Raw genomic sequence first — 27,943 nt, forward strand, 5'->3', positions numbered from 1 at the left:
AACTTATTTACACTATTTACACCTGGTGTCAAAGCTGTGTTTAAAGAATCTCAAGATTTTTTTAACCTATAAGTACATTTAGGAGTGTAGTTTTCATTACATATTCTTCCCAAAACTGTTTGGGGCACAAACACAGCCTCAATCTTTTTTTATATACTGAAATCTTAATTGTTTAGTTTAGTTTTTGGTAATTAATGTTTTACTTTAGATAAAAAAAAACTTTCTAAGTGATCACTCAGGTTTGTCGACCCACCACAGATCCGCTTTCACCGTCTAGTTTATGCCACCATTCTCTGACTAGTTTCCACATAGTTTAAAAAAAAGTAAAGGCTATACTAGGGCTGGATGATGATCTACAGGGGTATGAAAAAGCACTCCTGATAATTTTCATGATTTTCTTTATAATTAATTGGTTGTTTGGATCAGCAATTTTAGTTAAATATGTCATGTAGCAGACGATCACAGTAATATTTGAGAAGTGAAAAGATAGGATTTACAGAAAGTGTGCAATTTTGTTTAGACAAAAATTAGGCAGGTGCATAAATTTGTGAACCCCAACAAAAAACTTGTACAAAAAACATGCAGCTAAGGTTTCAGATGAACCATACTTTAATGTTTCATTAATATCTGAAGAAACATTCTGATCATTTAATCATTTACTACTGAAAATATAATCATTATTGGTCCTTTAAGTGCTTTTTCTCCACTCCAGAGAACCTCCGGCTGCGTTAATGGTTGGGGACTCTTATTTTGACGGCTGTGGGGCCGGATGTGTGGTAATGCGCTGGAGCGCGGGCCCGCTGCTGTTATTGGCTGGGCTGCGCCGCTATGTGGAGAGTAGTGATGTCGGAGGAGGTTGGGAGGAAGGTGCAGGCGGTGGTGGACCGGGTACAGCAGGCGGTTACCCGCCGCCCGAAGGTTAGTTTATACCCGGGTTATTAATCCGCACAGCGGCTCAGACACGCCGTAGATCCCGCGCTGTGTGGACTCGCCGCTGCTGTGTGCCTTCACGCCGCGGGGCTGTGTGTGCTCGGTTATGTAAGCAGGACTCAACCTTTAACCCGCCGGGCTGGACCAGAACCAGCACGATCCAAATATAACCTAGTTATACATAACCCTAACACTGCAACTGCTGCTGCTGGGGATTATTTACCTTCTGTGGTGCTGTTAGATTATTTACTGAACACGATACGGGTCAATAATATACTCCCACACACCCGCAACCAGCTCAGCACTCAATACAACCCGTACAGCTCAATATACTTGAGTTATTTACATTCACATATCAATAAAACAAGCAGATTTAGCCTAAAATCGGACGAAAGATCAATCCTAAATGTAATTCTGGCTAGTATTCTGTTTATATTGATTTCTATGAGTGACCTCAGTCTCTCTTATATGTATAGTTACATTTTTTACGAGTAGAGACGATTATATAATTGCACATACCTACACATACATTCAAACTAACAAGACTCTTATTATATAGATTTATTTATTATTAGTAGTACAGTAGTAGGTCTTAAATGATCATTTGTACTACTTAGAATTAATGAACAGATATGGTGACCGTACCAGTCAAATGTTTGGACACACCTTGTCATTCACGTTTTTCCTACGTTGTAAATTAATACTAAAGGAACACATACAGAATAATGTAGTTATTAAACCTAAAAATGTTTCTAAAAATTGTCCAAAATACTCTGAATATTTTACTCATTTAGATAGATGACTTTTAATTGGGGTGCTGTTAACTTGCGGTTTCTGAGACTGGTGCAACAGAGGAAACTCATGCTCTTCCTTTCCTGGGATGGTCCTGATGAGAGCCAGTTTCATCATACTGATAGTGTTTGCAACTGCACTTGAGGATACTTTCTTGTTCTTGACATTTTTCGCATTTACTGGCCTTAATTTCTTAGTCATTTATTTCTTTACGTAATTAAGCTTTTTTGATCCTTTTCCTGCACTGTTTTCCTTTTTTCCCCATATTTCCCATATTCATTTGGCAGATGCTTTTATCCAAAGTGACTTGCAATAATGATGAACATTTAGTAATAAAAGACATATAAGTTCAAGTAAAAAAAAAAAAAAAAAAAAAAACATTTTTAGACAGGGCCTAAAAGGAAGGCAAAGGGGAATAGTGGGATAGAGGCGGAAAGGAGGAAATGAGGTTAGAAGTAGTTAGTTTGTTAGAGGTGTTAGGAGAGTAAGTGCTCTTTGAAGAGCTCTGTCTTCAGGAGTTTCTTAAAGATAGCGAGAGAGTCTCCTGATCTGGTAGTGGAAGGTAGTTTGTTCCACCATTTGGGAACTCTGTATGAGAACAGTCTGGATTGCTTAGTGTGAATGTTTGGCAAAGCTAGGCGACGTTCACTGGAGGAGTAGTGCAGCGGCCGGGAGTAAGTGTGAATGAGGAGGTTTGCCACTAGGACTAGTATCACTAGTGTAGTTTTAGGATAAAATGTCTTGCTGTGAAACAGTTAAAGTTTTATGAGAGCACTTATTTATTTTTGCATTTTATCTCTCCACTTTTAGACTTTACCATGTGTGGCTCCTCGATTAGTAGCTGTCAGTAAAACGAAGCCGCCGGACATGGTGCTGGAGGCTTACAAACACGGACAGCGCAACTTTGGAGAGAACTATGTAAGTAAAGTTAGATTTCAGTCTCTGGTTTCCAGAAGTGTTTTAAGTTTAAAGACTGTGTTTTAAGACTGTGTTTTTTGAGTGGTAGAGTATTTATTGTGATGTTTACTTGACCATTATATGCTAATATTAAGCATTTATTCAAATTATAAACTGTTTGTTAAAGCTTTTGTGTTTGTCATTCTTACAGGTAAATGAACTGTTGGAGAAAGCCACTCACCCTCTGGTGCGTATAATCCACATATAATAAAGGAACTGGCGGTTTGTTAATGCCCTGCTCACACTACAGCATAATCTGGCTGATTTTTAGGGATTTTTTAGGCTGTGAAATTTTTTTACTACAAAATATTCCACAGCCAACTGTCAGTGCTATTATAACAAAGTAGAACTGCCTGGGAATTACAGTAAGCCTCAGATACAGTGGTGTGCTGCCACTGGAATCCAGAGCAGTAGAGACGTGTTTTCTGGAGTGATAAAAATCACGCTTCTTAGCTGCTAGGAGAACTGTACTTGCCGGCTTGCATTGTGCCAAGTTCAACATTTGGTGGAGGGGGGATTATGTTTTGCGGTTGTTTTTCCTCAACCCCATCGGATGAATTTGGGTGGACCTCACAAACGTTGATTAAAATTCAGGTTTCACTCAAGGTTAAAAGCAGACAGGCAAACATTTTGGCTGTATATGTTTGCATTATCCTCCAGCTAGCATTACAGTACATATAAGCACTCTTTGACACTTCTTTTCAGCCTTGGTTTCATCCATGTCCCTTTCTTATTTTGAGCAGAAAACACTTAGTTTTGCTGAAGAAACTCCTGCAAGGTTTTGAGGATGGGGTGTCAGCTGGGCATGTGTAATCTTAAAGTGGGCAGAGATTTATTCAGGGAAGATGGCTTAATGGTTGGATTTTGATGACTTATGACGATTAATGTCAGAAAAAAAAATCTGTAAAAATGTCTCTGTGGGGTTTTTTTTCTGCTCTAGTTAGGACTAATAAAACCATGTAGTGTGGACCAGGCATAAGCTTATGTGTTAAACATTTTACTGATACGTTTTTTTATCTGAATTAGATTTTATCATCATGCCCTGAAATTAAGTGGCATTTCATTGGACACCTACAGAAGAATAATGTTAATAAACTCTTGGGTAAGCAATTCAACTTCCATTTACAAACCTTTCAATTATTTTTGCTTTTAAGTTATCCTCAACTTTTTTTGTGCATTTAAAATATTAATAGTAAAGGTTATTTGTAGTTAGTTACTGTGTATTTTTCCCTGATTCCTTTTCTTTATTCACACCCAGGTGTTACAAACCTCTACATGGTGGAGACGGTTGACTCTGTTAAACTGGCCGACAAAGTGAACAGCTCGTGGCAGAAGTTACGAGGGTCTAACGCTCGGAGGTTAAAGATCATGGTGCAGATCAACACCAGCGGAGAGGAAAGTGTGTGTCCACTCCTCAAATAGTGTGTTAACGTTTTACTGGTATTCACTACTGTTAAGGCCCTTTCAACAGAGTATGATTTTTTTTGCATGTAAAAAATAGAACCTTCACACCACAACTCAAACATTTACACCTCACAACTAGTGCTGTGCGATATGACGATAAATATCGTGAGGACGATAGGTGTCTATCGTGCTACTTACTTACCTTCTATCATCCCTATCATTTCTACAGTAATTTCATCAAATATTCAAGCAAGCATATAAAGTAGGCTAAGATGAAATGTATTGGCGTGATCACTTTGCATAAACTCAGTTTATAAAAGTGATAATAAAGTAATCTTCGCAAAAAAAGCTTCATAATGTGGTTTTGCGACGCTGCTTTATAATACGTTATTTGACGCCAGATTTGCGACATGGTTTACATTATTAAACTCATGAGAGCTGAACAATGGAGACGCATTGTTCTTTTGGAAAAATTAGCTACTGCATCTACCTCATCTGTTTTCATTTGATACATATATATTGCTGCACTAAAAGGTCGTAATTCTTATTTGTGAAAGTTTGGTTTAATGTCACTTTGAAATAAAGTTGGAAAAAAGTAAGCAATGATATTATTTTGTCATATTTTTCAAAGAATAACTGAAAACATACATAAATGTGGTATATCATGATCTATATCGTTTTCGTTATATAAAAAATTCCATATCGTGATATATGATTTTTACCATATCGCCCAGCACTACTCACAACCCACCTGTTGATAACATAAAAAAGCTGTTTGTCTGCATTAGGCCCCTACAGCTGGGATTTTTCAATCTGATGGTGTTTATTTTGCAAATGACATTGTTTTTGGCATTACTAAATGTTCTTATTTTTGTGTTTTGCTTAAAATTGATTTAGCTCTTGATATTTACTTATTTTTTCCACATATACTTTTATGACTGAATGTAGAAAATTCACTGCTGTGATTTCAAACACATTGTTTTTAACAAGAATTTTTCTGATCCACGTCAGACATAAATATCCGGAACAGCAAGTGCGCTGGGTTGTATGTCAAAGTTCTAATGATTTCAGCTTTATAAAAATAGTAAGCTTTTGTGTTTAAGCAAGATCAGCTATTCTGTTTGGTCTGCATCTGTGACAATGGAGCTCTGATTGGTTAGCCTGATTCTAATGCATCTGACAAACTCAGGGTGCAATTTTCAGCATTTCTGCTGGTCAGTTTTAGGCTCTATATGAAAGACAACATTAATATACCTGTCGTTTTTTTCCTTTTAACTCTGCATGCATAAAACAAAAAATCAGACTTGGATGAAAGGGCCTTATTTTAGTTATTATGTTTGTGCTTCAGAGACAGAGACATTTAAAAAGTAAAAAAAAATCCTTATTAAATCTCACAAACCTATTAGTGGTGGGTAATGGCAAAGCAATTTAGGGAAATAAAAGCTTTTCTGCCGAGATTATCAGTATCGCCATTATTTAAAGCCCCAGGGAAGCTAAATGTGAGTTTTTGTTTTTTTGTGTAATCATGTTAATGTGTGTGTTATCATATTTCTGCTTTATGTTTTCTATTAGAACTTTGCTGAATGCTTTACATAACACAAACCAAGTTTAGTATCATACAACAAATATCAATATATAAACGCATGTTCTCAGGGGCTGTAACAAGCAATGAAAGATCCAACATGGTGTATTTAAAAACAGATTCATTACTGATATGTTGCCAGTTTAAACTTATTAAACCTTAAAATATAAAATAGATTCATATTGTGTTGCTACAGATTAATTCCACACCTGTAATATTGGAGAGTATTAAAGTATTAAAGTACAGAAATATACTGAACCTGAACTTTCTCGTCTGGACTTTTTCTATTAGGTAAACACGGCCTGCCTCCTGATGAAACCGTTAACACCATCAAGCACATCGTATCTCAGTGTACTGCCCTGGACTTCGCTGGACTCATGACTATTGGCCGTTATGGCTATGACCTCAGTGACGGACCCAATCCAGACTTCCAGGTAGGTTTATTAATAAATCAATCAAAAAAAAAACAACCAACCAACCAGCCAACTAGTGCTGGGCGTTATGGACATTCTTTGCATGACTCTGTGCTTTAATATAGGTTTGTAACTTATTCTACTGTTACGAGTAAATATAATATAAAACACTAAGGCTTTAAATTAAAATTACTTTGATTAGTATTGAGTTTACTTTGTCCCACAACATTAAACAATATATGAAGAAATCAAGAAGAGATACGCCAACAACTTAAACACAACTTCCTTTACAAAATTTTAAAAATATTTTTAATAGTTCCATTAACACTATAAATAGACATAAAATGCTCAATGTTTAAGTATTCAAAGATATATTTCTCAGAAGGTCTTTTGCACAAATTAGACACAAGTTTAATATAAATTTACAATGTTATTCCTAAAGCCATTAGAGGCATTGCAGTATTTAAATCAGCCACAATTCTCTTCTTTTTCCAGTCAAAAAATACATTTAAATCTTCCTTTAAGCTACAGCATTAATATATTTAAAAGGGCTGTAGTTACTGCTCCATTTTACTGGGATTAAAACACACATACAGTAGAAACTGCAGCAGGAGCTGTTCTCATTTCTCTGCAGGCAGTAAAGCACAGGGGTGCGTGTTTTTCTTTGAAAAACTATTTAATAACCTTGGTTAAAAACACAGAGGGAAAATAAGCAACTAAGAAACACAAATAAAAAGGTAAACTTAACTATATAATTATATAAAATGATTACATTTAAGATTTATTAACCTCTTAACACGATATAATATTTAATATCTGGCTGTGTTTATGAATAGTTATAGGTTCAATATAGACAGCCAATATACCATTTTAAAGCTTAGAATCTCTGCTTTTCAGTTATCTAGCCTATTTAGCTGTATCTCCTTTCAGAAATTAAACATTTAGGGCGAAATATGCCTTGGTATTTCCGTTTATCGTACGTCCATATTTGATCGAATGCGGACATGTTATCATGTTACCATTCTAACCGTCTGCCCCTCCGGATTCCGAAACTGTGCTCCGTTTTACTGTAGGATGTACGGTCTCTGAATTAGAGCTGAAAGAGCGCGTTGCAGCGCGTGTTCAGAGTTGAAAAATGCTCAGTTTTTTTCCTGTAGTTACCTAAAGTCACTCCCCCCACCCCCCAACACCCACCAGCGTGTCCCCCACTCTCTTATCTTCAAAATGAGTCCAGACTCAAGAAAATCCATCAATCCAGTCTCCTATAATCCACAGTTATATCCACCCCGCGCTAGGAATAATGTGAGACGGAATCTAAACTTTAATTCCTAATTAAAAGCATTTTATTCGACGCTACGCCGATTCTGGCCCACAGCCAGACAGGGCGGAGCCTACTGGACATGACGGTATGAGAATGAGGTCTGTCAGCCAATCAGGTGGCGAGCTCGGCCAGCTGAAAGGCAAAGAAAGGAAGATGCTTGGCCATAGATACTGAGTCTAATAGACTTTCCACTCTGCAGAACAACCGCTCTTAAAAAGACAGTGCGGATTTCTGTTTGTATATGAGTAGACCACACAAAAACCCAGAGTTTACTGCAAAATGAGTTATAAAAGTGGTAGTTTTTATTATTCTAAAGTTTCCAGTCGTTTGGAGAAAGAAAAGACCATTACTGGTTCAAATCACTATAATTCCTAAACAGTAATAGGTAGCAGTTTAAAATTTTATATGATTGTAAACACATTATAGTAAAATATAGAGCTGTCAAAACCCTTGTTCCATATAAATAGTTCATTTTATGTGTCTAAAAAAAAAATAAAAATAAAATAGAAAATCTGAAAAGCGCCTAAAAAGTTTCCTGGTTTTTACCATATTTTGGCCATTACATGTTCAATTGAAAAATTAAAATGCTTTAAATGAATTGTGTAAAGGCTTCTAAGTAATATTAATTCATAGAATTGACTCTAAGTTATTTAATATTGGAGTGATAAGCCTTCAAATGTGAGTATGTAATTTCAGGCGGAAAATGGTAAAAATAGGCTTGGAGCTTAAGAGGTTAATAAGAGATTAAATAAAAAGAAAACAAAATAAAATAAGAAGGCAATATAAAAGTAAAATTGAACTGTAATTCCTGGTGCATGTCTCTCCCACATTACAATACCAAGAATGCATCTTACACTGACATCACTCCCTCGTGCGATCACATGACATTGCACACGGCACTACCTGAAAGTCAGTCACCTGAGTATTGACTTCACCTGTTCATGTAACTAAAAATACACTTTAAAAAAATAAAATACACCTAAAAATATTACTTCAAACACATCACATCTCGCCCACTTCACAAAGCGTATTTTGCCTGCCCTTCGCTACTGCCTCTCTGTGTAGAAACCCTGGACTATATTTTTGTATGATATGTTTATCCTCTCTGGCTGCTGTTTACCGGTATTGACCCTGATCATTTCCTCCCCATGTACATCAATTAAATAATAACGATAATATTTAATAACTAGCAAATGAAAACAAGAACTAAAAAGTAAAATAATTAAGATTAAGTAAAACAGTGGCAGGTCTGTGTGGAATTCAAAATGATTTAGTGACTACAGCAAGTTGACTCCAGCTTTAGTGTTTCCTGTAGTGAATTCTAGCTTACTGGTGCACTGTAGCTCAAAGCACAACTTAAAAAGGTAACTATATATAAAATAAATAAATATACTTGGCTAATCGAATCAGCTGCTGCAGATTTTATGTATTTTGTCATAGATTTGAATGTGATATGAATGTTTGTGATGTGCAGATGCTCCTGAAGTGTCGAGAGCAGGTGTGTGAGAGTCTGAAGCTCTCAGTAGAACAGGTGGAGCTGAGTATGGGCATGTCCACGGACTTTGAGCATGCGGTGAGTTTTATAATTATTAATACTATACATAATATAATTAATTTTGTATTCTGTCACAGGTTTTGACCTGGAAATCAATGCATTCACTAGTGATTGTGTTCAGCTGCAATGTTAAATCTGCATAATTGAAATTTGAGTCGAAACATTTTTGTAATCTTTATTGTCAGTGTCAACTAATTGTTTGTAGGGCTCTATGATTTATGTGATACAGTGCCATTCGTATGTTATCAAACATCAGATATTAAATCACTTTGAAAATCAGCTAGCATCACCAGTAGGCAGATAGTCTAATACACCATTTTGGGCTTTATAACAAAAGCCTCATGGTAAATATTATAAATGGAAAGATGCATACTAAAATCAAATATAAAAGACCACCCCTTTTTAATTTTATTCAGACTATTTTGGACTTTACTAAGCAAACTTTTGATTAAAATGTGGCCAGATATCAAATGTCCATTAAAATTTATTTATATATATATATATATATATATATATATTATATTTTTTTTTTACAAAGCAACATATTTTAGCTACTCTGTAATTGTATTACAGAGTAGTTACTCTAATATATATTTGGTAGGGCTGCAACTAATGATTATTTTGGTAGTTGACTATTTTTATTTATTTATTTATTTATTTATTTATTTTTTCGATTATTCAATGATTATATCTGCCATGTTCTCCATCTGTAAAAACAAAAGAAACAGCTGACACTACAATGTCTAAACGTTGTTTAAACGTGGAAAGGATTGATATTTAGTGATTTAAATATGTAATATGTTGTGTTTGGGCACTTTTGGCGAAGTTAAGTGTAAACCGTTTGAGTGAGTCATTTACCCCCATTTATCTCCCATTACGCTTCTGTCTCCAGCACTTTGTGTAATGCGTTACTGTAACAAATTAATGATTAATCTCCATTGAAATTTGTAGTCGACAACTTTAAAAATAATTGACATCGTTGATTATATCGACTAATCGTTGCGGCCATAATATTTAAGTAGACTAGAATCTCCTAAAAAATAACTTCTGGCATGTCTGAGTGTCTTCTATAATAGTTTTGTAATTTTTAGGTGAATAAATGTACATTTAAACTATATAATAAATTGGTCTAGTTTTTTAAGAGATATACAGTATTTACAGCATCTGTTACTGACTGATGTTTGCTAGGTTGCTAGGAACCTGGGTGTCGCACCATGTGGCCTCAGTTGCTCGGTCCTGCCGCTTTGCGCTCTATAACATCCGAAAAATTAGACCGTTCCTGACGCAACAGGCCACCCAACTCCTGGTGCAAGCGGTCGTCATCTCACGCCTCGACTACTGCAATGCCCTGCTAACTGTGTAGTAAAACCACTCCAGATGATCCAGAACGCAGCAGCACGTCTGGTCTTCAACCAGCCAAAAACGGGCACATGTCACCCCGCTGCTCATTGAGCTCCATTGGCTACCAGTTGATGCTCGCATCAAATTCAAAGCTCTTACAATCGCCTACAAGGTGATGACAGTACAGGCTCCTTCCTACCTGCACTCGCTCCTGAAGGCTTACGCTACCTCCCGGCCGCTGCGCTCCTCCAATGAACGTCGCCTCGCTTTGCCAAACATTCACACAAAGCAATCCAGACTGTTCTCATACAGAGTTCCCCAATGGTGGAACAAACTACCTTCTACTACCAGATCAGGAGAATCTCTCGCTATCTTTAAGAAACTCCTGAAGACAGAGCTCTTCAAAGAGCACTTACTCTCCTAACACCTCTAACAAACTAACTACTTCTAACCTCATTTCCTTCTTCCTCTCCTTCACTCCTCTATCCCATTATTCCCCTTTGACCTCCTTTAAGCCCTATCCAAAGATGTTTTACCTTTAAACTTATTTTACATTGTACTTGACTATTGTAAGTCGCTTTGGACAAAAGCGTCTGCCAAATGTAATGTAATGTAATGTAATGTAATGTAATGATGTTTATTACAGGGAGCCTTTAAAGCTGTGCCAGTTATTCATTCATTCATTCATTCATTTATTCATTCACTCATGTACTCCACAGCTAAACATACATTTTAACAGTTTAAAATACTTTCATGATGAATGCGATTAAATGTGATTGTGTAATTTAAAAGAACTAAATACAGAGCATATAATTAATTTGATTAATTATTTTTAATCTCCTGACAGCACTATTAAAAACCTAAAAATCTGCAATGTGGAAACGAATTTCATACGGCCCTACTGGGAACAGAAACAAAATATTAAGCATTATAATATGCTCACTCACTAAGTTCACCCTCAGCTTGGTCACCAGAAGTGCCCAAACACAACAGATTACATATTTACTCACTAGATATTAGAACTTTTCACATTTTAAATGTGTTTTACAGGAAGCAGAGATGGTCGACTACTAAAATAATCATTATCTGCAGCCCTAATCACAGTCTGTCCTCTAAACACAACCAATGCTTTTTGTATTGTGTTTCTTTTATCAGATTGAGGTAGGCTCTACTAATGTCCGTGTTGGTAGCACTATTTTTGGAACTCGGGAATATCCAACCACCCCAAGCCCCAGCCCGGAGAAAAAGCCAAAGGTCGTATCCGAAGAAGCGGCGAAAAAGATGGAGCGGCTTACAGTGAGCGATCATTAAAGACCTGAAGAGAGGAGCGCTGGATCTGAGGAGTTACAGAGGACTTTTTGAGCATTTCACAGACAATACTGGAACACTGGTGGAGGCCTACCCACACCACATCTCAATTATTGCTCTTAAGTGAAGGTGGTTTTAAGGTTTAAGGTAGAAGCTGTACAGTTGTAAAATCTTCATAGCTTTTTCACATTATCACGTTTGATAACATAAAGATGCAAAGAACACTGCTTGCAAACACATTACTGGTAGTTTTGTTGTGCCATTGTAGCTAGAACCTTTTGAGTTTTTTTTTTGTTGTTGTTTTTGGACACTAAATCTGAATTTTTCTTTTATTTCTTAACTAATTTAAATTGTGTCTTTTTGTTTAACAAAAAAAAATCAAACAAACCAGAGTTTGTTGGTTATGTCAGTCGAACGAAACATGGACTGCTGTGTCTCTCTCTTTAGTAAGACATTTGGATTTGTGAAAAGAGAAAGTAATGTAATGTAAATGTATTGTTTACCTACTCGTCTGTTGCTGTGAAAGCTGTTTTAAGACTGGTGTTTGGCCTTTTTGAAAAAATGTCACCTTATTTTATTATGTTTAACTATTAATTAACACTGCACTTGGGTTCATATTGTAATTCAGTCTAATTCATATTAATTTTCTGTGTAGTAGGATTTGCATTAACTGGAGAAAATTTGCTTTAGATTCTTTTTAGAGCAGTGGTTCTCAAATCTTTTAAAACCATGTACCAAACGCGATCATACTAGAGCTTAGTACCGTCAACTTTAATTTTAAACCCTGCAGCACATTTTCACCAAAAAAAACAGGTTCTGGAACCCGACAAGTTTGTTTCTAGCTGGAACCGAAAAATAGTAGGTTCTTGAGCATAAAACCGTGATGACATCTGTAATGTGTCTCAATTGTGCAACTCCCTCTGTTGGTGACGTATTCTGTGATGTATCCTCGGTTCCGCTAAAACCGTTGTAAAGAGAGCTGGTTTGCTGAAAAGCACCATGGTTCTTAAAGCCCCACTAGGTAGGAATTCCTTGATTTTTTTTCTTTTTAAATAAGTAACTGTAGAGGGAGCCCACGAGCACAAAATCTCAATCCTACCTAGTGGAGCTTTAAATAAGACTGAATGGCTGGATATTATGGCAAAAATCTAAATCACAATGTTTTTCTTAATTTGGGTCAATATAATATAGTTCAGTTATTGATTTGAACAGTATAAAAGCCACAGTCTGTGGTGTACGCGAGTAAACATGCGTTGAAAGAGCTGCTGGGGGATGTGGTTAAAAATATTATCACTATATTTAAATATTTCTTTTTTATTACGATACACAGTATTTATCATATTTTGACACAGACAAAATGCATCAGCAGTGGCAGATTCTGATATTCTATTATTGAACCATTATTTAATGCATAGTACTGTGATTTTATTCCATTTTTGCTGCACATTGTTTAATTAAACAGGTTTTTTTTTCACTTTCTTTAATTAAATGTACAGTAGAGTTAGTGTTCTTTAAACACTAAAAGAAAAATATATATATATTGTCCAGCCTTTAGAAAAACAGTTATTTTGGTTAAAAAGTGCTATATCTGGGTCTTGCCTTCTTTTACGATCTGCCAATTACTGTTTTTTGTTCATGGTAAATGAAATTTCCCTTTAAAAAGCATTAAAAAGTCACCAGCTTATAATTCTAATGCAGCTCATAACTATTGTAAATAATGGAGTGCCACAGGGTTCTATTAAAGGGCCTATTAAACTGATGATAATCATAGAACTGTAACTGTGTAGGCTTACATACATGGCATATTAGGTTAAGCACTGAGCACAAATAATATTTAAGTTAGAAAAATTACAAATCGACACCTTTCTAAAACCTAAAAATCTTTCAGGAAACACACAAAAAAAACAGATGTCAGTTCTTATGGCTATTTAAAGATGTGCAATGGCCGTAACTATGCAATATTTATGGCACTTAGTCTTTACTAATAAGAAGAACTTTATATTATAGTAAAAATGTCATCATTTTGCAATTAAGGATGACCTGAATGGTGGAGATTGAATCAGTGAGGGAGCTTAGTCTTGGAAGGCTATTAAAATTAAATTAAAAGTCACATTTTATTTTGAATTGAGGTTCGTTAAGGGATGATTTAGGCAAAAACGTACATTTTCCCTAAAAATCATTATTTTAGAATAATGTTATGACAAATTAATAGATTTCAATCCATAATAAACTTCACTTTGAGATTTGAGTTGTGCATACCAGAGTTTGAGAACCACTGCTCTAAAGGAAGGGTGAATAACTGACAAAAATACAAAACATTTTCTTTTTTAAACTAAAGCGTCTTACTATGCAGAATTAATGATGGGTGTATGAACCTATTTTAACATATTTTGGATTTTCAGTATTTACATTGTTAAACTAACCACCGGTGGTTACTGTCTGTGCACTTTGCTTTGAAGGGTAAATGTAAATTTGTCCTAATATGACCATATGTACAGTATCTTAAAAAAAAAAAAAAAAAAAAAAGACTATCTTGTCCATCAGTGGTTGTACATAAACTACTTGATCTGTGAGTTGATGAGCAATAAAAATAAATTAACAATAAACTGTGTGGACTGTATGTGTTTGAAAGGAATATGTCAGGGTGATAAAATATAAATAAATACACCCGATTGATATTCTTCAGTGTCCAACTGACATTCCAAAAGTCGGAAAAAATGGAGAAGCAGTATTACCTATTACCTACACCAGTATACGTTGTGAGGTGTTATCTTGTGAGTAAGGTTGAACACTGGGCAGCGTGCTCATGGTAAGGTAAGGTGATTAATGGGAGTTTAAAGTGAGCTCTGATTAATTGGTGCAGGTCCATTTCTGAATATGTGCAGGTATTTAATTAATAATTAAAAAAATATTTCAAGGTCCTATATTTGCCATAACTGGGGTTAAAATGTCTTAAGTCCATCTCCAGAAGCGCTTACAAAATGAAAATAAAATTCAAAAACAGTTTGTACACACAGTACCTTCAGGAGTTTTTTTTTTTTTTTTTTTTTTTTCAAAAAATAAATTCTGTAGAAATGCATAAATACTATCTTGACCTTCTCACCTTTAACAGTTGGAATTCATTCATTTCCACAGAATTAATTTTGCAATTTGTTCACAGAGTACTACTTAAAGGTACTGTGTGCATAAAGTGTTTTTAATAAACTACCTGTTCACGTTTAATGTCTCAGTGTCTTGTTTTAAATGTCAGGGCACACCAATGAAGTGTGTGGCTAATTTGAGTTTGTTACAATGCTATGCCCCTATCATTAGCGCTGTATGTCGCCTGGGAGCATCGGCTAAAAGCGCTGTATTTGGGAAAGCTGAGGTTAAATCATGGTATCATGTTTCATTCCACCTAAATTCATTTCACACCAGATTTCTCCTTTAAAAAGTCTTAAAAAGTCTTAAAGGAGAACTTGTGTAAATTGTGCTTTTTTACAACGGGCACTTGGGGGCATCCACTTGCAGATAAAACACTTTTATACACCTTTATCCAGGCTCAAAGTAGCTCCACACCTCATTGGTAGAACCCGGAGAGCCCTGACATTTAAAACTAGGTGTTAATCAGTTTCAAAGTGCATAAAAAGCTTATTAAAAACCACTGTTTACAACCTGTAGCGTTAGCCACATGCCCTAAAGGAGAGCGGAGGTGGGCTAGTCAACAAAGCTAAGTACCCTTTATCATGTTTTACCCAAAAGTCAATTTTACACCTTTAGTCTAGTTCTATTCTTTAAAACCTATTTTTCACATATCTTTCAATAACTTGAGAGTCATGTGTGTGTATAGGGAATACATCATAGAATCAAAGAAATTAGCCTCACCAGTGGACATTGCAGTGGGTGATAATAATGGTGACCAGTGGCATCTAGCAGGTGAGGGGAGTTCTTTAGCTTCCATGGAATATTTACAATGACATTTTTAAATTGTTAGTAGCAGAATTTACTTTTAAGTTTTAATAAAGAACAATTCATTTGCTACTGTGTGGACAAAACTGAATAAAATAGACATTTTCAATTGTTTTATTTCAAGTACAACAAAAAGGGAAGTCTTAAATTCAGAGAAATTGTACAAACCCTTCATCATCCCATCAAATAAACATTTTGTAACAAACAAATAAAATTAACTTAGACATAATCCCAGTTTTGGAGCATACTGACATGCTTTTAATGATACCTGTATTACCATACTTGCATTGTACATTGCAAAATAGTGGTATGTTCAACAGACTTTTATTTAACACAAAGAATGTGAGATGCTGAGCTGCTTCCTTTACATGTAAAATCATGTCAACCAAGAATCAAAATTCACATTTTAAAACAGGGTTTCAATGTACATGTTTTTCTGTACAAAATATTTATAAAACTGCAACACTACAACTAGCTTGAGTTTAAAGCAGAATGTGTAGAAATACTACATGAGTTATGCACTGAAGTCGGACAATTAAACGCGTGTTCATCTCATCTTCACTCCTGTCAGTATACATTTAAGATAGATAGAGAAATATATACTGACTTTAAATGAGAACAAACTGTTTCAATGATTCTGTAGCTGAAGTTCTGAAATGACTGTATTGAGTCCAATCAACAAAACAGGTAGATTTGATTTAGAAGCAATATATACACATTTAAAACAACAAAGAAAGGTGATAGTCTGCACTGTGGAATAGAATGAAGCAGGGTCCTAAAAAAATACAAAAAACATTATCATGCATTTTGGCCACTGAACACTGCTCTGCCACAACCGTGATTACAAATATAACACCTGCAAACACAATGCCGTCTCCATAAACTCCCCTCCAAAAGTACTGGAACAGTGAAGCCAATCCTTTTATTTATGCTGCCGATTAAAAACATTGGGTTTAGTGAAAGACCAACATTTCCACTGTATTTTTAGCTGTATTTACATTTCGATTTGGATTTTTCTTATAATGAGTAGTGGAACAAATAAATTTGTGCATCAATAAAGATTTAGTTAGAGTTAATGAGCCCATCCCAGAAGCTCATGCAAGCCCAAGCCATGACACTACCTTCACTGTGTTTTACAGATATCAGAATCTGGTATTTTTGGGATCATCAGCGGAAAATTTAATAAAAAATAATAATCTTTGTCCCATCAGTCCGCAAAACTTTTTCCCACAATTTCTGACCACAGTGTCTAATACTCCTGCTGATTAGCAGATGGATCTTCTGGTGAATCCTCTGTTCTTTTGTTCATAGAGTCTTCTGATAACAGTAGATTGATACCTACAGTACTGCCCTCTGGAGGTTGTCATCAACTGCTGTAGTTTTCCTTGGTCTACCTGTTTGAAATCTGTCATTTAGTACACCAGTGACGACTTTCTTCTTCAGGACATTTTAAATGGTTGTACTGGATAAGGCCACATTTGTATAATGGTTCTGATTCATTTTTCCATCTTCTCTCAGCTTCAAAATTGCTTGTTTTTAACTCAGACAGCTTGCATGTTCCAAAATGTGTAGGTTCAGACAGAAGGTGCTATCTTTTGAACTGTGCATTAGATCCAGATAGAAGTACCTAAAAAAATAAAAGCTAAAATGTTGATATTTTATCTACTATCCCTTTTTTAATGTCAAATCCATATGTTTTCAGTCTACAGCAAAAATAAAAGGATTGGCCTCAGGATGGGAGTGTATATGAGCTATGACATCACATTTTTCATTGCTGTCGGAAAACAAAGCCTCATATCTCCAGGGCCATGGTAATTACTGAAGAAGCAGAATAAGTAATTATCAAAAGGAGCCTTTGACTGTCTTTGAAGATATTATGAGCCGTTTCTATTGGTCCATTCGACAATAAATTGACACAATGTAATGGGCAGCTGGCATTTTTAAATTCTGAAGATTTTTTTTTAACAACTTTTAACTTGAGAGCAACAATATTCTTCCATTAATACTGAATTATCATATTTTCTAATTAAGACCTGGGTTAATTCTGTTGAGATAACAGAAAGAACTGCTGACTAAAATGTTTTAGCAATTGTATTTTCTAAAATTTAGATTTAAGTTTTACTAAAACAGACTTTGCCGAATCATATTTAAGTTGTTGAAGTTAATTTGCATTATGCTCTAAATTCAAGTTCATTAGTCAGATTCATAATTTAATCTGACCTTCACTGGATTTACGCAGAAAGGAATGGCAATATTTGTACAAAATATGAAGCCTGCTGAATATATGGCTCCTCCTTAAAAAAATTAAAGACTGTTTAAACATTTCAGCAGACTCTGTTTCGTTACAGTCTGTATACAAGGTACTGAGTCTGGAAAAGACCTTAAATCCTTGAATCTTCGCAGGGTGTGGCTTTAGCAGAAGCATTTAGCAGTTAAAGGTTCAGTGTTTAACAAAAATCAGACTAACAGAGCTGTGTGTCGGTCTGCACGTCCCTCCTCTTCCATAAGCAGTCTGTCTCTGTCTGAAAAGCTTTATACCAACTTTTTGGCTTCAAAGAAGCTCTTGAGGTGCCGCATTTGCCAGATGGCGGCGGTGATGAGGATGATGGTCTGGGCGATGGACCACCACAGAACACGCTGGTTTGTGCTCTCGCTCGTCATGCGGAAGCGCTCTTCTCGATACTACAACAAACAAAGACCATTAGACTGTAGCTAATCAAACATTAATCAATATTTGCAATTAAAAAAAAAAGTTATAGATATAGATATAGTTACAGATTTGAGTTTGGGATTGTTGTGTCTAGTAGAGGTCTGAACCACAATTTTAGTTTAAAACAACGTTACATAATTTGCTGACTGTTAAAGCGTTACAACTGTCTTTTCAGGTAAGCTACGGTATGGCAGTACATAAGTTATTGACTTATCGTATGATAATTTTTTTAACCGCGACCATTTTTGCTGACGTCGATAATAGCCACGGGGTCCCTGTGCGAGTTTGTTTACATTAGAACGCTAGATTTCTAGTGCTGCTCTCTCACCGGCTCTCTGTCTGAGGCAAAGTCGAATCTGTCAGACAGCGACATCTATCCGTTCAGAAGTGTAGTGCACGCAGAGCGGTGTGTTAGCTGGCAAACGTATTCAAGTGTCTGACAGTTACATTAAAAAATACATTTATAGCAAAAGCTATGGCTGAGCCATCTGTGTCTTTGATCATATGGACATGTGTATTTTTGCGCTAATGTGGGTTTTACAGCATATGCATATCTGATCAGAAAAAATTATCTGCAAGTTCCTTTGTGTTATATCCAGAGTTTAAAAAAATTATTCATTTAAATGTTACTTTCATCTATTTGATTTTACTTTATTTTTTGTATAAAGGTCTCTTTAATATTAAGTGCAGTTTTTTCAGTTTGTACTTTATTTGTTTTATTTATTTAGGATATTAAAATATTTTTATATTGGAAGTACAATGTCTGTACTTAATAATAAAAAAAATGTGTAATAGTATTAATATGCTAGTATATTATTACTGTGACATTCTGTCTTAAAGCTCCTTTGGGACAACCGAAGCAGGAAAAAAGCATTTTCTATAGTGATGCTTTAAAATGACAATATTATCGTTTATCGCAATAATTTCTGGGACAATGTATCGTCCTGAAAATTTTGTTATCGTGACAGACCTAGCAGTACATACAAAATTTAACTTATAACTGGTATACTTGATGAACCAGTATACCACCCAGCACTAAGAAAACACATACAATGTAAGGTGTTTCATGTCTAATTTACAGCAGAAAACACAGTAAAATGTTTGGAGCAGTGCAGCAGTCCTAGATAATTTGCTAAAAAGGAGGTTGGGCTAAAAGGCTGCCGGTGTTGCTCTTTAAAAGGCTAACCCCCCCCCCCCCCCCCCCCTTTTTTTTTAAGTATACTTAACATGGAAAAGTACATACATTTTAAAATAAAAAATATGTACTTTAATACATACTAAATGTCCTATTTTGGAACAACTCTTGGCAACTTATGTATATTTTAATTGTAATTAAGCTATATTTAAACACAACATAAAAGCATTAAATAGTGCTTTTGAGTGCATGAAACTTCTTCAAACTTGGGTAGATTTAAGTATGTATTTTTTAACACCTTTTTAATACCCTTAAAGTATATTGTTAATATATTGTACTACTTTGCATATTGATGCACATTTTGTGTACACCTTAATGTTACTGGGAAATAAATACACTAAAGTTCACTTTGAGCAGTATTTAATGCTACTACATATATTCTATCAACACAACATATAATTTAAAGCATACTGCTTAATAATACATTTTATGGAAATGTATACAGAGAATGTACAGGGGTTGGGCAATGAATCTGAAACACCTGGTTTTAGACCAAAATAATTTATTGTCCTGACGGACAGTTCTGGTGGAAACAGGAGAGTTGAGATGCACATTGAATTCTGCCGTGAATTGATCAGCCGTGGTTTTATGTTATTTGGATACAATCCGGGTTAGCACATGAACATCCCTTTCAGACATCTTCCTCTTACAGCGTCCACAGTTAATCCTGTTGGATGTGGTTGGTACTTCTTGGTGGTTAATGCTGACATTACCCTGGATACCGTGGCTCTTGATGCATCACAAACACTTGCTGTCTTGGTCACAGATGCTCCAGCAAGTTGTGCACCAACAATTCGTCCTCTTTTGAACCTCTTTTGGCATGTCACCCATACTGTTATAGTGTGCATTGCAATATTTTGAGCAAAACTGTGCTCTTACCCTGCTAATTGAACCTTCACACTCTTACTGCTCTTACTGGTGCAATGTGCAATTAATGAAGATTGGCCACCAGGCTGCTCCAATTTAGCCAGGAAACCTGTCACACTAAAATGACAGGTGTTTCAGTTTCATTGTCCAACCCCTGTATATTTAATGTTTTCACAAGGGTCTGGCCCATCTGTAGAAACTCACCCGCTGGTAGTTCTGCTCCTTCTGTATCTGCTCCACCTGGTCCAGGAGCTGCCTCACTCTCAGCTGCAGTTCAGTCAGCTTATCTTTGGCTGCTATCTCGGGGTAGTTGTTGGTGTGTTCACCCACCTGAATGTCCAGGTGCACTCTCTACAGGACGACACAAAACACTGATTTAACACCTTATGCTGTTTATAACACCTTACCAGGCTTTAGACTGTAAACAGGCTACAATTGTAAGTGATACAAAACTCTTTTTCCACTCCATTTAATAATTTCAGATCAATAATATTTAACCAAGACTCCTGAGAGCAATTGTTTCCCTTTAAATTCTATTTATATATATATATATATAAAAAAATGTGAAAACACCTTTAACCGACAAGAGCCCAGACCCAGACCTGAATATTGATTTTTAATTAAAGAATGACTTGGTTAAGCTCACTCATGTTTTTTTTCTTTTTGTAATAAAGAGAGCAGATGATTAAACCTTTTAAGGTCAAAATCCTAATGAGACACAAATTAAAAACATCCGCATAACTTAAATTGTAACATTGAGGTGTAATAGGAGGAATAGCGGTGCTCTCGTGTCTGTGCCGGAGCTCCTCTGAGCTCGCGAGAACTGCGACCTGCTTTCCGACCTTTAGTTCTAACAGTTCTACAAGGACTACTGGTTCATTCTTTACAAACTAACATACAGACACTCTGTCAGAAGCTGGAAAGAGACTGAATATGTCTGTGAAAGCCAGAAAACGAGAAAGATAAACTAATCCGCCTGAAACATTTATTACACTATACAACTGTAGGGGGAGCCCATGAGCACAAAATCTCAATCCTACCTAGTGGAGCTTTAAATTCATCAGAGTATCTTGGTTTGTTTAACACTTAAGTTTACTACATAATTCCTTATGTGATCCTTCACAAGCTGGATGACTTTAATATTCATTTACAAAGTAGGAAAAAAAAATTAAATAAGAAGGTGTGTCCAAACGTTTGACTAGTACTGTATGTATATTTTATTTGTGGTCATACCAGCTTTCCTCCAGCAAAAAGAGCCATTTTGGTGGAGTTGGAGTGCAGGCAGATTTGATGTTCTCCTGGGGTGTGGGAGGTGAATGTGAAGCGTCCATCTGAACCATACTGCCGGGAGAGAATCACCTACAGGCAAATATGCAAAAGAAGAGAAAGGTGACCACACTGAAGCAGAACAAGATAAACTACTTATTCTTCCAAGAACATCAACAAAATGTACAGTGAACTGGCAAAACGTATACTAGTGCTCATGAGCCTAAAGTACAGGACATAAATTAATAAATAACTTACAGGATACATTTCCAATTGGTAAGACAATTAAATAAAGGCCATTTCAGATGACTCTACATCATAAAGCTGACTGAAACAATCCTGCCAAGATGTGTTAAACACCTGAGAGTTGATTTTTTCACTCTCAAAGTGTTATTTTAACTCATTCAGATTTAAATGGTGTTCAGTGTTGGAGTTATTTAACAGAGTTGAATATTTCAGTGTTAATCCCACTAAACCCAATAAATACTGGCCAACTCCACAGAGATTTCATTAAACTCCGCCCAGTTTAACACGTTATTTGCATAATGGGTGTGTCCCCCAGATCCTAACTTACCATCAGTGTGAAATCTTGCCCACCAGGGCTACCTTCCATTGGGTATTGTGTTCTATTTTGTTTAATGGTTGTTTGTCAAGCCAATATATTGTAGGCTATAAGAGCAAGTTACCATCCTTTGTACAGTAAATTGTGATAAAGTGTTGGTAATGCACTAAGAAATACAATGGATAATTACACGCTAACCTGTCCTGAATAATAATTAAATAATAAAAAGTCATATCAATCGACTAATCTTCTTCTCATATATTAGTTAGTTAGTGTAACAATTTAGGAAGTTAAAGAAACACAAATTTGAGTTAAAAAGGAACTCTGGCAAGGTGTTAAATGTTTAACTATTTTGAAAGTGTTGATTTAACTCCAAAGAGTGTGGAGCTACAGTATATAAACCCTGAAAAAAAGTTAATCAACTCTGTGTGCCTTTTTGCTGTGTAAGCAATAGGTGCTACTTTGAACAATAAAAAAAAACACTTTATGTTTCTTAAATAATTCAATTAGTTTTTTTTCATAGTTTAAATAAATAAAAAGAACAAATACTGACAAACCAGGTAAAGGTGTGTCCAAACTTTTAACTGATACAGTATTTAATACATCCAGATGTGCAGGGCAGGGTGCCTCCAGGACCAGGATAGAGAAATACTGATATAGAATGATAATATGAATTGGTGATACCTTGGTGTCCGGATCCTTAATCTCAACATGCATGCCGAGGCCAGGAGTCGCTGGAAGGAAGGAGCCGGTCTGTTTATCCCAAAGCTGGGTCCTGTATTTCCCTGGAGGAGAATAATTCAGTGAAATGCTGATTTATGGCACAGAAATGACCAGAAAACAGAAGCACAAATTATTTTTAAATTGGACAAATTTGCTACATCACAATTAGACAATCACCCAACATTAAAAGTAGTGTTAATGTAGCTACTATAAGAGCATTAGGTTTGCTTCATGGTTTCATAGATAGCACACATATAACCAAAAATGTTCACTCAAAAATAAAACCTTCTAGCTGTGTGGTTAGAATAACAGATACAGTACACATCTGCACCGAAACTGTAATTACATATTGAAACCTGTTTGTAGCCTAAATCTGTGGATACACTACAGGATGTTTAAAGTGGGAGAATGTATTACACTATACCATAGGGGTGTCACGATCTCGATATTTTATCGAAATCGAATCGAAATGAGGTCACGATCTCGAGTATCGAAGTCAAAAAGAGGATCGACGATCCCTCCCGCGCGCGCTACGCAAATAGCGCAGCGCGCTACGCAAATGGCGCGGCACCAACACAGCGCATCCTATTCATTTAAATAGAGATAGCCACTGAATGAGCGCAGTCGGCGGGAGTGTGATCACTGTTTTTATCTGTCCAACGGGGGAGGGGGGGGAGGGGAGGGGGGGAGGGGGGGGGCGGGGGTTGGGCGCGCAGGTTTTGTATCTGTACCTAACGGAGGGGTGGGTGCGCGCAGGTGAGAGCGTGTGAACTCGCTGAAATGCGTGTGTCAGTGTGACTTGAGAACACTGACTATAGATCACAGTGAGGTGGATTAAAAATCTTAAACTTATAATTGACTACACCTGTTGCTTTCCATTGAATTAAAAAAACATCTTTCTCTCAGATAAAGTAAACACAAGCGTGTTTCTGACTAAAATAAAAGCTTTTCAGGAGAGATATAAGTTATGTGTAAATATTTATAAGACAATACCCACATCACTTATCTAACCAGCCTGTACTGATTTCTGCCCCCCAATAATGCTTTCAATAACCTCTTGTAACCCCTGGGAGCCAGGGGTTACACTCTAATAGCCTTTAATAGTCTTCAGTAGCCTTTAAAAGACTTACCTGGCGGCCGTGGTGTCTCCACTAAACTCCGTAGTTATAAACATCCTGAGGTTAGCAGCGCGCTAACTGACCTGTTTATAATGTAATCCGAGCAGTGCCTCCGTGTCGGCTGTTCTAACCTGCTGCTGTTAGCTGCTTGGGCTGAAAGATGAACTGTAGTGAGCTGTATTATCCGGTTAGTGGGGTTAAAACCTTTATTTGTTTACAGAAACAGTAAAAACGGACTGGCTGAGCTCTGTAGCCCGTGGCTGGGCTGTACTGTAGTAGTGACTGAGTGAAGAGAGCGGGGCTTGTGCTGCTGCAGCTCCGACTAGTGGTTGGATGAAGAACTGCAGCTTCATGTAATGAGCAGTTTCACCAGCCATCCACACACAGCTCTGATAAACTGCTTGTTTTAATAGTGCACACTGTTGCTACCAAAAAAAGTCACTAGATGGCATTACCATATATATCTTAATAAATAATAATAATAATATTTATAATATTTATAATAATAATAATAATAATAATAAATATATTATTTAAATTTTATGAGGCATAAAATAATAACAAGAAAAAAAAACAAGAAAATCGAGAATCGAATCGAATCGTGACCCTCAAATCGAAAATGAAATCGAATCGAGGATTTAGAGAATCGTGACACCCCTACTATACCACTGTTTTATTGATTTGTATTGAATCTGAATCAATATAAAGCACACACTACATGACTGGGTGTGATAAACTACACCACCAGATTCCTGACCTGACTTACGTTACCTAGGAGATTCAGACGCCAACATGGAGGTGCCTGAGCTTGTGAAGTGATGGGTTGGGTAAAGTGATGGGTTGGGTAAAGTGATGGGTTGGGTCAAAGGGTGAGTTGGGTAAAGTGATGGGTTGGGTCAAAGGGTGAGTTGGGTAAAGTGATGGGTTGGGTAAAGTGATGGGTTGGGTCAAAGGGTGAGTTGGGTCAAAGGGTGAGTTGGGTAAAGTGATGGGCTGGGTAAAGTGATGGGTGGGGTAAAGTGATGGGTTGGGTAAAGTGATGGGTTGGGTAAAGTGATGGGTTGGGTAAAGTGATGGGTTGGGTAAAGTGATGGGTTGGGTAAAGTGATGGGTTGGGTAAAGTGATGGGTTGGGTAAAAGGGTGAGTTGGGTAAAAGGGTGAGCTGGGTAAAGTGACGGGCTGGGTAAAGTGATGGGCTGGGTAAAGTGATGGGTTGGGTTAAGTGATGGGTTGGGTTAAGTGATGGGTTGGGTTAAGTGATGGGTTGGGTTAAGTGATGGGTTGGGTTAAGTGATGGGTTGGGTTAAGTGATGGGTTGGGTAAAAAGGTGAGTTGGGTAAAGTGATGCGTTGGGTAAAGTGATGGGTTGGGTCAAAGGGTGAGTTGGGTAAAGTGATGGGTTGGGTTGGGTAAAGTGCTGTGTTAGGTAAAAGGGTAGGTTGGATAAAGTGCTGTTTTGGGTAAAGGGGTAAAGTGATGGGCTGGGTAAAGTGATGGGCTGGGTAAAGTGATGGGCTGGGTAAAGTGATGTTTTTGATAAAGGGGTGGGGCTGAGTAAAGTGCTGTGTTAGGTAAAAGGGTGAGTTGGGTAAAGTGATGGGTTGAGTTGGGTAAAGTGCTGTGTTAGGTTAAAGGGTGGGTTGGGTAAAGTGCTGTGTTAGGTAAAAGGGCGGGCTGGGTAAAGTGATTGGTTGGGTTGGGTAAAAGGGTGGGGTGGGTAAAGTGCTGTGTTGTGATTGGCTGCTGATGGAGTGGGTTCAGACTCAATTGTTAAAGAGTGTACTCTACCAGATTCTGTCAAAAATAGTGTTGAAAAAAATCAAACGTTTGATTTTCTTTGATTTCGAGGCCAAAAAAATCGGTTCTCGGCTCATCACACAGTACACCACTTTCACTTCTCCTGTCAGCTCTGACTGCACCAGAATCTGCAGACTACAGCCAAAGAGCACAGCCTCACCACAGCTGGAAATTATTTCATTTAATTACAATCACTTTAAGGCAGTTTTACTAGCAATAACTTTCTTTTCAGGTATCAGCTACTAACTGAACATTTCTACTAGTCGCATTACCAGGATGACTTACCTTAAATTACAGTCATATGTTCCCACTGAGATATATGGTATTTTATTTTATAACTTTGTATTAGATATTATTTATAGTCAAGTCTAGTTAGAAACTGTAGACTGTACTATTCAGATAAATAGATCTAGAATTTTTACTTGAAGTCTGTAATCGTAGCCTAACATCACAACAGCTGTACAAACGTTGCGCTTTTTTTTCTGTTTTTTTTTAATAAGTAAAATTCACTGTAATGTTTTTTTCACTGGTAGAACTCTCATTGTAGCTTTCATTTCTGATTCAGATTTTCGTTGATTAATAAAACCATTCAGTCTTTTTAGACTAGTTATAACAATAATATTACTGATATCTAAAACTATTAGTTTAGCTATAATAGTCAGACATTAAGGCTGTGTTTCTGGTCATGTGACCAATCAGAAAGGATTTATAGATCTGTATATCTGATGATATTACTCTAAAACGAGTATTTGTTAGCAGTAAACTGAGAACTGTACAGTGCTGCTGTTATTTTCAGCTGAAGGGGTAACTATAATTACCTCTCCACTGTTTACTGTAAACATAGGAAATATAAATGTGTAAGGAAAGTGAAAAAGCTTTTTGGTTTTTAATGTTCTATCTATTTTTTCAGTGTTCTAAGTATTTTTTATTAATGTTTTTAATTAAATATCTTACGTTCGCAATTATGTAAATGTACATTATGCTAAATATGAAAATGTATTTTTAAAAGTTCTTAAATCTTAAATATGTCAGTACTCATTCAAAACATGTAACGTTAACGATAAACGAACGTTGATTCAATGTCAGAATTTGAACACTAACCGATGATGCCTAATAGGGAGTGTTAAATAAACGTTGTTTAAATGCTGTTTTTCCTTTATCAACCTTAAAAGATGTAATGCAACCAAATTGTCAGCGTTTATTCAACTTTTTCACCATAGGAGATTAATTTAAAGCTCCATAGTAAATAATAATAATAAGGCTATAGGCTGCACCTGTTCCTCCTCCTGCAGGGCTCAGCTTGAGCAGTACGCGGCGAATCGGTTCCTTAAAGACTCGCCTCACAGAAATGAGTTTATAGCTCTGTAACTCCATAAATAACACGTTTATATCGGGTTTAACGAATGAATCACTAAATCCTAACCTAGCTTTTAGTTTTACAGCTACGGAGATGTAGTACAAACACCAGGGAGTGAATCACTCAGGATGATCCGAATCATTTAGCTATAACTGAATGAAATGATTCTTGAGGAGCCAACGCGGCACACTGTAAAGAGAATGATGGGGATGGTGATGAGCACAGGGGCTAAGGCTAGCTAGTTAAGCAGCCATTGTCGAGCACATACCTATCACCATGGTCTCGTCGGGTATTTCCTCTATAAAACATTTCTTCTCCGTCTCTCCAATGTGGAAATAAAGAGCTCTGCTCGGAGAAAACCAAGCAAACAGCAGCAGGAGCCCAGCAGCACAAACCACCACAGCCGTCATTTCTACACAGCACAGAAGTCTCTTCTGCAGGAGTCGACTCTTGGCATCGGTTCAAACAGTACCAAAGCTATTTTATGGCGAGGCTGCCCAATTCCCTACAATAAGCACTTTTCCCCACATTATGGCAGTAGACTACTGCTAATCGCTAGAGGGAGCCCGCGAGTGAGTCTTTAATGAATGAGGGAGAATAGAGCTAAACGGCTAAAAAAACAAATTAAAAATAATTAATAACTACTTGTCCATGATATGTTTTCATTTTAGAAATATAAGAAAAGTATTTTGCTAGGAAAATCAAAGAATAAATACTTGTATTTTCTATTTTGCTGAAAAAACGTGTTTTAAGCAGTAAAGACGCTAGCATTACTGCTAGGTAGTTTTTGCTGATT

At 36.5% G+C, this 27,943-nt stretch overlaps 2 protein-coding genes across 2 annotated transcripts; one reads left to right on the forward strand and one right to left on the reverse strand.

Moving 5' to 3' along the window:
- Positions 1-791: 791 nt before the first annotated feature.
- Positions 792-14,103, forward strand: plpbp (pyridoxal phosphate binding protein). The gene is made up of 8 exons (XM_022677280.2): positions 792-918; positions 2,533-2,640; positions 2,831-2,866; positions 3,706-3,781; positions 3,938-4,078; positions 5,957-6,099; positions 8,874-8,972; positions 11,451-14,103. Exons 1-8 carry the CDS (start codon positions 829-831, stop codon positions 11,604-11,606), a joined length of 849 nt encoding a protein of 282 aa, XP_022533001.1. The 5' UTR covers positions 792-828; the 3' UTR covers positions 11,607-14,103.
- A 1,546-nt stretch (positions 14,104-15,649) lies between these two features.
- On the reverse strand, positions 15,650-27,602 carry tmed4 (transmembrane p24 trafficking protein 4). The gene is made up of 5 exons (XM_022677281.2): positions 27,416-27,602; positions 22,836-22,936; positions 21,557-21,682; positions 20,528-20,674; positions 15,650-18,233 (listed from the first exon to the last, which is right to left on the reverse strand). The coding sequence occupies exons 1-5, from the start codon at positions 27,555-27,557 to the stop codon at positions 18,084-18,086; spliced, it is 666 nt and encodes a 221-aa protein (XP_022533002.1). The 5' UTR covers positions 27,558-27,602; the 3' UTR covers positions 15,650-18,083.
- Positions 27,603-27,943: the final 341 nt, after the last annotated feature.

This window comes from Astyanax mexicanus, chromosome 13 (assembly GCF_023375975.1).
Source record: "Astyanax mexicanus isolate ESR-SI-001 chromosome 13, AstMex3_surface, whole genome shotgun sequence".
Taxonomy (NCBI): Eukaryota; Metazoa; Chordata; class Actinopteri; order Characiformes; family Acestrorhamphidae; genus Astyanax; species Astyanax mexicanus.